The 11376-nt window shown below is 34.5% G+C and overlaps 2 protein-coding genes and 1 non-coding gene across 4 annotated transcripts; 2 read left to right on the top strand and 1 right to left on the bottom strand.

Moving 5' to 3' along the window:
* The first annotated feature begins 2551 nt into the window (after positions 1-2551).
* On the top strand, positions 2552-2624 carry TRNAA-UGC (transfer RNA alanine (anticodon UGC)). Its single transcript has one exon. It is a non-coding gene; the product is annotated as a tRNA-Ala (tRNA).
* A 100-nt stretch (positions 2625-2724) lies between these two features.
* On the top strand, positions 2725-6363 carry LOC107491944 (uncharacterized). Of its 2 annotated transcripts, none has more exons than XM_016112881.3 (2): positions 2725-3536; positions 6003-6363. In XM_016112881.3, the coding sequence occupies exons 1-2, from the start codon at positions 2889-2891 to the stop codon at positions 6162-6164; spliced, it is 810 nt and encodes a 269-aa protein (XP_015968367.1). In that variant the 5' UTR covers positions 2725-2888; the 3' UTR covers positions 6165-6363. The 2 variants fall into 2 exon arrangements, with proteins under 2 accessions (XP_015968367.1, XP_052118724.1); XM_052262764.1 differs by lacking the exon at positions 6003-6363 and adding an exon at positions 5393-5541.
* A 945-nt stretch (positions 6364-7308) lies between these two features.
* On the bottom strand, positions 7309-10713 carry LOC107491943 (E3 ubiquitin-protein ligase SINAT3). The gene is made up of 3 exons (XM_016112880.3): positions 10233-10713; positions 8023-8409; positions 7309-7933 (listed from the first exon to the last, which is right to left on the bottom strand). The coding sequence occupies exons 1-3, from the start codon at positions 10413-10415 to the stop codon at positions 7571-7573; spliced, it is 933 nt and encodes a 310-aa protein (XP_015968366.1). The 5' UTR covers positions 10416-10713; the 3' UTR covers positions 7309-7570.
* Positions 10714-11376: the final 663 nt, after the last annotated feature.

The following is an 11376-nucleotide window of genomic DNA, read 5'->3' as shown; positions in this document are numbered from 1 at the left end:
TGATACAGGCTATACAAGCGGAGACTCTTTCGGCTGAAATAACGAGTTATAGTTTCACGAGCTCCGTTTGGAAAGGTTTTGTTCCTCCGAGGATTGAGCTATTTGGCTGGTTTGTGCTAGTTGACCGAGTTAACACCAAGGAGCGGCTGGGTAAAATAGGAGTCAATATTCTGGGGGATAGTTTGTGTGTAATGTGTACTAAGGAATTAGAATCTGCTGTGCATTTATTCCTTAGGTGTGAGGTAGCTTGGCAGGTGTGGTGTAAGTGGTTGAGGTCACTAGGTAGAGAGTGGGTGATCCCTGGAACCATTAGGGAAATGTTTGAAAGCTGGCATGGCTTGCATAATAGACAACAAGGGCAGCAGATGTGGATGACAGTGTTCTTTGCAGTTATTTGGAACATCTGGTTGGAACGGAATGTACGAATCTTTAAGAATACAAGAGCAAGCCTGGAGGTAATCCACACAAAGACGGTGATGAGCTATACAGAATGGCGTGGTGGTGATTCTGGGGGAGGCTGTTGATAGGTCTGGGGTGTTAGGTGTTGGTTTAGTTGGTAGCTCGTTGTGTGTCTTCTTCTTTATTTTATGCTCCACTTTAATGTGTTGAGCTTTCTATATTTCAAAAAAAAAAGCTTGAGTTTACTGTACATGCTTAGCCAAATTAAATAATATCTTATTCGTTTGGGTAAAAGTATTGCCTCATTTGGTATGATTTTTATAGCACAACAAAAGCTTATAGTCCAATCTTCACCGTTTAACAGGCCATAGACATTTAGGAAAAGGACATTCATTAGCAAAGACTTTAACTGTTCATATCCACATCTTTGAAATTCACAGAGAATAACTTGTTCTATTTTTTGAACAGAAAATGTTCAAGCCAGAGCCATTAATGCAGTTTCCTTACGAGGCTCTGGAAGCAATACCTCGTGTTGAAAATGCTATTTCAGTGTATCTGAAAGTGGAGGATGCATGTTCTATCATCACCCTCCGCACTCAGTCCAAAACATGTCTCTGATTTCAGAAGTGGATGAAGAAAGTTTGGAAATTGAACATTTTGGTGCCCTGGAGGCCAATATATAGATACTTGACAATAAACCTCTGAGTTATGCATAGTTCATACTCTTTACCGCTTTACCCTAGTTATGAATAAAACTTCTGCTGTATGATCAATTAGATGCCCTTGTTGATCAACTCTTCAAGGTTGCATTACTTTCATATTTGATGCTGCTTTAGAGATCCAAAATGTGCATACTGTTAAAAATAATTTATTATACATTTATACCTATAAAAATGACCCTTATTTTTAATATTTGTTGTAAATTGTTATGAATTTTGGATTACATCTTTATTTTGAAACCCCTGAAAATTGCCTGGTAACAACACTATGTGCAACACACTTACATAATCACTTTGTATTTGAACTGTGAACATCTTCATAAAATTAAACAAGCCTGTAACTTGTGCTTTGGAATATTTACGTTATTTCTTTCTTATAAGCTTGAGTTTACTGTACATTCTCAGACAAATTAAATAATATCCGATTCGTTTGGGTAAAAGTATTGGCTCATTTGGTATGATTTTTATAGCACAACAGAAGCTTATAGTCCAATCTTCACCGTTTAACAGGCCATAGACATATAGAGAAAAGGGCATTCGTTAGCAAAGACTTTAACTGTTCATATCAACATCTTTCATATTTGATGCTGCTTCAGAGATCCAAAATGTGCATATTATTAAAAATGACTTATTATATATTTATACCTATAAAAATGACTCTTATTTTTAATTGGTAGCTACCTACAATTGTTAAAGTTACCTTTTTTTTTTCCTTCAAAAAATTATTACATTTGGTTGTAAAGATTACCCAAATCTTTAGATGTAACTTTACTTTGTTTAAGAAAAAGTATTTATAATTTAAGAAATTATCTTACTGTTTTCATTATTACAATGTTAGTAGCTCTCAACCCCTAAAGGCCAATAAATAAATAACATAGTAAAAGTAATTTTTGACAAAATTATGTTTGAAAAATATCGTTTACTTAGAATGTACCTCAATTTATTTAGTTTCCAAAAAAAGGATAAGTTACCAAAAACCTTAGTATTATATTTATTAGGAGTAAGATGGTTTACATAATGAAATGATAGATTATATTATAGTATATAGTAAATTATGTAAATGTAAACACACAATTACTTTCATTACTTGTATGCTTGTAATTATAGATTTATGTGTCTATGTTTAAATTAGTTAAAAATTTAAATGTCTCTTAATTTTTTTTTTAAATTTATTTGTTCTATTTTACTGTAACGTATTATTAAGACGACAGAAGACATTTTATTTTTTAAAATAGTTTCTTAACATATTATCAGCTATTGTGACAAGTAAGTAAAATCCGTTAGTTTCGGATAAAAATATTAATAGAAGAATAGAATATCGGATGGAATTAATCGTTAAAAATTACAATTATTTTTTAAGTGACCTAGTTGGTGTGATATTACACTCAAAACTAAAAACACATTAATGGAATTTAAAAATTTTATTTCAAACAGGGGTTGTAGCTCATATGGTAGAGTGCTCGCTTTGCATGCGAGAGGCACGGGGTTCGATTCCCCGCAGCTCCATTATTCTTCATCCTTTTAGAAACGTTCGAGAGAGTAATCGAATATGCTTTAAAATTATGATGATACCTGTTTTATGGGAAATGAATATGTAAATGAGAAACAAGACAAGATGTCACTGGTTCCCTAATTTTCTGTATCTGCCCTACCTCTGTCTTTCTAACTTTCTGTTACATTCCTTCTTATCTATCCCATTAATAATTCCTTCCTTCATTCACTCTCGATGCTTGTTTCTTTTGAAATGCTGACTGAACTTAAACCCCTTCCATGGATTCTCTTCTCTCGCTGACTTCATTCACTTGCACCCCAATCGCAATCACCCCACTTTCCCCATCTACCACCTTTTCATTCTTTAACTTCAGACCCACCACCACTTGTCTTTCTTCTTCGTACACATCTCCTCCATGGAATTCCCCGAGAACCCCTATCTGGGTGCTGCAAACGATAAAAAAGGTGGCATCTTTGCACACCCACAAGTGGCTTTCCAGCTTCCAAGCTTGCACAACTGATGCAGACAAAGCAATGGAAGAGTGGAACGGTTGCTACCTTCAGAACAGAGGAGGGTTGGGGGTGGCTCTGTTGAGCGTCACAGCCAATGCTAAGCTTCGGATAAGTCCCTTTGTGGCGACATTGGCGGCGAATCCAACCTTCGTTTCGGGGCTGTTGGCGTGGCTCATAGCGCAGTCGATGAAGGTTTTCTTGAACTTCTTCGTGGAGAGGACGTGGGACTTGAAGCTCTTGTTTGCTTCTGGGGGGATGCCGTCCTCGCACTCTGCGCTTTGCACTGCCCTCACCACCTCCGTTGCTCTCTGTCATGGCGTCGCTGACTCGCTCTTTCCGGTGTGTTTGGGCTTCAGCCTTATTGTCATGTATGATGCAATTGGTGTCAGGAGACATGCTGGCATGCAAGCTGAGGTAATCCCTTGTTCTTCTCTGTCTCAGATTGTTTTCATTTAGATGCATTTATTGCACCTCGTACTTTCAGTTGTGCTTGCTTTGTTTCTCAAATATTTGATTACAAGAAATTAAAAAAGAAAAAATGGAACTTGTCGGGAAAAGAGGACTGTTTGCAGAGTGCAAAGTTAGCTTTGGTAGCTAAAAAGTTGTTTTTTTTTTTCAAGTGTGGTTATATAGGGTGTAATGCAAACAATGTTAAGTTCACTTAGAGCTATATGATGTTCATTCAATGAGAAATCGGGAATAAAGTATTAGGTTGGTTCAACTGGGCTTAAATTCTTGTTTTCTAACACAATCTTAAATCTGAAACTTATTTTGCTTGGCAACTAGGAGTTTTAGTTCTTTAGTTAGTTTCTGATTACCGGGTGATTGTACTAAGCGAATTGTACTGAAATGATCCTTTAGGCTGCAGGGTGATTGTACTAAGCGAATTGTACTGAAATTAATCTTTTAGGCTGCGCTTGTTTCTGAGATTAGGACAAGACAAGATATTGAGAACAAGACAATATAAAAGACCCAGAATTTAGTGTTCTTGTATTTTGTTTGGTGATAAAGTAGAATAAATTATGAAAATCTAATTTATTATCATTTTTTTCATTTAAAAATTTTGAGAAGAAAAATATAATAATAAAAAAGTATAATTATAAAAAATTAACAAGAATAATGAAAGAAAAATAAAAAATAAGTTTTGTCTCTTTTTAGTGTCTCTAAGTCCTTGATGGATACAAAATATACTAATGGATTAATCTCTACATACAAGTGTTTTGCATTTACAAGCTTTACAAGTCTGAACGAAACTCACCCATTAAACGCGCTGCTTGTTACGTGCCTTTTTAACAGAATTTTAAATCAATTCAAATCAATTAACGCACAAATATATAACTTTCATTTTTCAAAAGATTTCGTTTCTTTTTTCGAGTTTCTTACCAAATTTGTTGGATCTCCTTCATGCGTTCTCTCTTTGCTTCGTTTTTTTCGATTTTCATGGTTTCTGAAATCAAGTTTTGAAATCGTTTTGAAGATAATGGAACTTCAGAAATACACCTAAACGATTACATAAATACACCCAAACGATTACAGAAATACACCCAAACGGTTACAGAAAGGATTCCAGAAATACACCCAAAAGATTTAAGAAATAAACCCAAAACAGAGGGAGACAGTATATTTCTTCTTGAAATCTTTTAATGTTACCCAAAACAGAGGCACACAATATATTTCTTCTTGAAATCTTTTAATGTTTTGCTGGTCAAGGATGTGGCACATGATAGAGACAATCTAGAAGAAAAACCTAGAAGAACAGTAAAACATTACCTTGAATAATGTTTCTTTCTTTTTTCTGGTGATTTTTTATGGAGATTTGTATCTTTTCTTCTTGATTTCTTCTACTCTTCGCGAGGAATTGGAACGTTTCTGCAGAATCGTAGTAGTTTGTTTTGAATGTCCCTTGAATCTTGATGGTTTGCGTTTTGATTGAGGAAGAAGAGGAAGAGTGAACATGTTATGGAAGGGGCGCGTGTTTTTTTCTTGATGGTTTGCGTTTTGATTGAGGAAGAAGACGAAGAGTGAAAGTGTTGTTGAAGGAGTGCGTGTTTTTTTCTTGTACTTGGAACAACTTGTATAACTTGTAAGCCAAAAAAGCTTGTATGTGTAGCAGACCTCTATACTAATTCGGTGTCTCTGGATACAATGTCTCTGTTTATGTCTCATCTGTCAAACACGATTCTATGTTTCTTGTGTCCTGTCCCTATAAACAAACGTAGGAAAGTACATTCTTGTTAAGGTGCTTAAAGAAACAACATATTTGTGTGCAGATAATGGTATTCCGCCATACGCTTAGATCAAATGGAAATTCCCCTCAAGACTCGAAAATGGATCCTCTCCATTTTTTTTGTTACTGGAGAGCATAAAGTGTAATCTCTCACCTTTAATTCTATAAGTGGGACCAAAAATAAATGAGAGAGAGAATGTAATGAAAGGTGAGATCTTCCACTGGATACTATCCAGTTTTTTCTCCCTCAAGACTCCTTGTTATGCAACCAAATTTAGCTTTGCCTCTCTGTCATAGGTTGCACTTGCAGTTTACTTATTTCGACACCAAACATATTTCTCTGCCAATAGGCAGCTCTTGTAATTCACCTCTTTTGACCTTTCCATTTTAAGTGACTAGTTAGTAGTTAGGTTATGAATCATTATGTGTATCTTTCATGTTTTGCATTCCATGTTTGTTCTACAACACCGACTTTTGAGTTTTAGACATCCATTATTGCGGTTTTTCCCCGTCAAATTCTAAGATATTAAAACTGTCTCTGTCTCATTTTAACTGCAAAGTCCTATGCATTTTTATTTTTATTGTTGTTGTTCCTTAGGATCAAGGTGATTTCTAACCTGTTGTCATTTGTTCTGTTCGTGCTAATCTGACAGGTGCTAAATATGATTGTAGCAGACTTGTTCAAAGGGCATCCAATTAGTGAAAGGAAGCTGAAGGAACTTCTAGGACACACTCCATCCCAAGTTATTGCTGGTGCTCTACTTGGCTTCTTAGTTGCCTGTTTCTGTTGTCAAGCTTGTGTTGTTGGGACTTGAGGGATTGATTATGTTGCCATTTTTTGTCAAAAAACTGTATCATTCATTTCACATACTAGTTGCTCTGATGCAGCATCTAGTATAGCACCTGCTTAGTCAGCACACTGTATTATTATTGTGCATCTCTACTGGCACTGGAGGCCTTATAAATTATCATTGATTTGCCATATATAGAGAGACTAAGCTTCTCCTCCTTGAATATTTAATGTGCCTCCTCCCTCTAAATTTCAGAAAAAGGGTTACACTGTCTTTATTGGCAAGGTTGTATGATGCACTGAGTTTGTTATGTGCTTGTTTGGTGCAACCCTTTTCGGTTTAAAGTCTATTGCATAATATAGACCAAGGGTGATAAGAATTAATTAATGTCTTTAATAAATTCGTTGTCAAGACAGGTTCTTTGAAGGTCTAGTAGGAAAAACTCTTCCAGTGACCTAAGTTGTTAAGAATAGGTTTTTAAGAGGTCTAGTAGGAAACCTTATCTATCTTTTATGTTTTCGCTGTGTTCTCTTTATGCCATTAAAATTCCTCTTCTTGGTGCTATTCTTCTCTTGTCCTCCTTCCATTACGATTTTAATGCTTCGAATTTATTAAAGCCATTAATAATTCTTATCAAAGGGAGAAGCAACAAAGATGAAAATTGTATACTATTTGATCTCATTTCTTTGTTCCTAATCCAATTTGAAAAGTTGAAATTGCTAAAACGAGCAGGTGCACATTTTGCTTAATCTATTAAGATCAAGGCTTTTAAACTCAGTAATATTTTGTACGACATAATATTGTGGAATTGTAAGTTCTAATAAACTATCGATCGGATCATCAAAAAAATAATAATAATAAACTATCGATCGGAAGGCCAGTTTTTCATTTGATAATATAAAATAAAGATAGATAAAATGGAGAAAGGAAAAAACTTCTTAATTTTAGTAGAAAAAGATCGCATTTTAATTAAGATGAAAAAATATCATGTGATATATTTTAATTGTCACGTATTTAATATGTATAACACATGAATGTTTTGAACTTTTGTTCTTACAAAACATATGTTGAACCCTTTCCATTCACACTAACCTTGTGAGCATATTACTAAATCTTTGAAACATTAAGCTATCCAAGAATAACATATGAAACATTTTAAGAACGGAGATGAGTAGCAGAATTTAATTCATAAATCCTATGAGCAGTGCCATATTTGATTTTGCTTTCTTTTGTAATGACCAAAACTGTCTCAAGGGACTAATTTAGCATATGTTACACGTAGGATCATATACTTGGTTATTTATTTTGAGTTGAAAGCCACCACCTCCATGACCATTGGCCAAGCATAGATTACTTCAAAAATTATCTACATCACTAGAAAGCAAGGTTAGAGAGATACAATCATACAATACAATAGAATACAATGAACCTTAGGTACAGAGATTGGGAATGCACACTCCACCATCAGGGTTCTGCTGCTCTTTCCATATTCTTCCTGTCACTCTCAGCTTCAACTCTTTCCTGTCCCCGCCCGAGAAGAAGAGCGCCATGTGACGGTATATAATGAGGCCATCATGGCTGTCTCGGACTTTCTTGTGGCTATCTCTGATGCTTCTTGGACTCCCCTCGAAGGTTAGCTTGCGTCCGTTTCCTCCTACCTCTAGGCTGTAGCTGTAGTTACGGGCCTCTCTTTCGTCTCCCATGAACCGGAGGAATGCCATGTAAACTGGAGCCATACCGAGCTGGAATGCTTCAAAATGGAGACAGAAATACTGGCCAAAACAGTGGAACACCTGACATGAAAAAAAAAATTGGAGTCAACCATATCAATTGGAATAAGAGTGGAAGTAGAACAACATATGGTGGAAAATTTTATTCTTACTGTTAGCATCCAAGTAGCATTTTCTACTTCCATGGGATTAGACTTGACATAGCGATGGTTGAAGGTGCAGCCAGAATGCATATCAACCCTGTGATCATCTCTTAAATGAGCGACAAGGTAGGGGATATCTCCGACGATAGAGCAGTCTGAGCCGGCATAAGGGCAGTTATATGGTCTGAAGTTACAAATAGCCTCATGTTTGAGTTTGCTGTAATATGGAAATATCTCTGGACAACCAAGAGAGATGTATCTGCAAGGAAGTTCAAGTGATTCTGCTATCTTCTCCAATGCCAGACACCTTATGTCTCCGAGTTCCTGTCTGCAAGTCGGGCACCGGTTGTGTACCCTTGTCTTGCAAGTTGAACAAAGGGTATGCCCATTGTGACACTGCATAACCAAACTCAGCAATCAGACACTTGTTTTGTACTATCATATCTCTTGTTCTGAAAATATGGAATACATTGAGTTATGAATGTACTGAGTAATATAGTTTATAAATTTAAGGACCAAAATAATGTGAAGAAATTTTTTGTTACCACTACATGACTAGACATCCTAATTAGGAATAAGACTAGTTATTCATAGTCATATGTATGCCACTTCCAACTTATTATATGATATTGTAGCAAAAAGAATGCTGTGTTGTCAGTGTTAGAGAAAATATGAACCACCAATGTCTCATATTTGCAATAAGTGCACATCAATTTATAAGAGAATATAAAATAAGATTTAGTTAATAAGTGTTTAAAGACACGTATTAAAGATTACGAGGAGTACTAGGGGCCGGCAGATTTTGTAATTTGTAGCCATCAATAGTGTTTTTAATGGTGTGAGACATCTAATGATAGAGAATTACTTATTTTTCTTTTGCTGGTTAAGTGCTGGCCCCTAGACTTTCTCAAAGATTACTACTAATAAAAGTTTTTAAATTTTTATTTTAACAACTATATAATAAATACGTTAACAACTTAAATATTGTATCTTTTTCACAAAAAATTTCTCAATTGATAACTTTTAATTTGTGCCTTCAAAACACATATATGGCCTTATGTTAAACTAAACCCTATAAAATATTACTAACATATCTAACTAAACACAATGAAAAGGGCATCTGGCTAATGATGTTGCCGTGGAACAACAACATTCCAAGCCAATTTCTATACGCAAAGATGGAATAACTAAATAAATGTCAAACTATTACGCATCCTAAGTTCCTAACCAAAAGAGTTTCTCTGGTCCTTCTAAACCACAAGTGAGTAATTCACCTTCACATCATTGAGAAACAATAATAACTCCTTACAACAATCATCATCCTAGAATGACACATATACATTAATTAAAATTATCACTCACCGTCAAGATTTCACTGATGTAATTAAGTTTGTTTTCTCATTTAAAAACTAAATCTACCAAAACAATAATTTTTTATGAATCAAAGCCCTCTAAAACAAGGAAGTCGATAAAGTGGTAAAATTGGTAAAATGAAGAATTAATCGCTCTTAAATTAAGATAGTGGGATACATATTTTACGAAAGTTACAAAATCAATGGTGATTACTTTACCACTCCACCAACTTTCTCACTTTCCAGGATCTAAATTCATTTTTTATGCCTCTTTTGGTAGGCTAAGCCTCCAACATCACAAGCATGACTTGAAGAATAACAAAATGGCATTTACTCAAAATTTTCACATTCCATTCATTACCAATCAAACAACTTTACCTAAAGAAAACAAGGTAACAGGTGAGAAGAAACTTGCAACAACAAAAAAAAGTCAACTTTAGAAAGAACAAAGCTTTGATGAAGAGTATCTTCACGCTTTATAAACCACTCCAACAACCCACCCAAATCAATCAAACCCTGAGGATTCACTATCATAATCAACATCATCATGCAAACTGAAATTTCCAGTAAAACATAAGATCTCAACATTGAAGACTTCCAATGCAATCATAAACACTTCATAATATCCCAAACCTCACAACCATAAGCACCTATTTATAAAATAGAAAATAAATCCTCTCTTTAATTAATATTTTACTTTTTCCTAAAAAAAAGTAACAGAATGATGATTGCAAGCAAGCAAATAGCATCAAACACAACTTAAAAAGAAAGAAACACGGAAGCAAGTAATGAGAGAGCAAAAAAGGAGCATGATTGTGGGAAGCAAAAGCCATAAAGCGAAAAGGGGGTACATCAGAGAAGAAAGACCTGGTGGATTGGAGGGTACATTGAATTTGTGCAAACAGGGCACTCAAGAAGGTCATGGACACTGGTTGTGGTGGGGCCATTGTTGTGCAGCTTCGAGATCGAAGAAAACTGATGATGGGTATGCTCATCTTCCTCCATCATAGTCAAGGACAATATACTGCTATCAATGCTACTCGATTCCATTTCTTTCTTTTCCTTCTTTCAACCGAAATTACTCTGAGCCTAATCTTCGATGATGGGTGTTTGTGATTCACTCAAAAGAGAAAAAGAAAAAGAAAAAGAAAAAAGAAAAAGAGTATGGAATGCAAATTTTTGAATTTGTGATGGAGGGTGAGGTGGGGAGAAGACAAGGGAAGAAGGGAAGTGGAAAAAAAGGAACTATTTTTATTTAATTTAGCAGTTGCTTACAGAAACCGATGCCAAAAATTGATGCCTTTCTTTCATTGGTCTTTTCTAAGTTCCAAGACAGACACAGAAGTGCTGTAAGAATAAAATATTAATTTCGGTGTTCGAATCCTGAGGGACTAAGGACTCTTTGATTGGTAAGATCTAACGGCACACAGACAGAGCTGTTAGACAAAGGCCAATAATAATAAGATTTCAAAAAAAAAATGGTAATCATTTTGTATGGGAAGTGTGGACCTTGGACACTCACAATATTGCACATAGACAGAAATAGAATACTGTGAATCTGTGATAAAAATATAAAGATATAAAATTATATTTTACAGATAAAATATATATTAATTATATTTTTTTATTATTATATATTTTTTTAATTTTTTTAGATGAAAAAAATGAGAATGAATTAAATTTTTATAATTTGTTCTATTTTATTACAAAAAAAAAATACAATTTTTTGTATTTCTCTCTTTTGTGTCTTATTTTCAATGTCTTATCTTATCATATTCTCGTAAACAAACACAATCTATGTGGTTTTAACAATCAAATCTTATTAGGATTTAAGATTAATTATACTCACTTTTTTCTCTTTATTAGCCTAATAGTAGAAGTAAAAATGTTATAATGGGGGATTTTGTTTTGGTGGTTTGTAAGAAAGATTTAGACTAAATTAAGGGTCAATTTGGCTAAACTTTTTAAATAAGTTTTTCTGAAAAAAAATTAAAATATAAAGATTTTTATT

The sequence above is a fragment of the Arachis duranensis genome, chromosome 6 (genome assembly GCF_000817695.3).
Source record: "Arachis duranensis cultivar V14167 chromosome 6, aradu.V14167.gnm2.J7QH, whole genome shotgun sequence".
Taxonomy (NCBI): domain Eukaryota; kingdom Viridiplantae; phylum Streptophyta; class Magnoliopsida; order Fabales; family Fabaceae; genus Arachis; species Arachis duranensis.
Note: the sequence above shows the minus strand (reverse complement) of the source record. Positions and strands in the feature narration are given on the sequence as shown.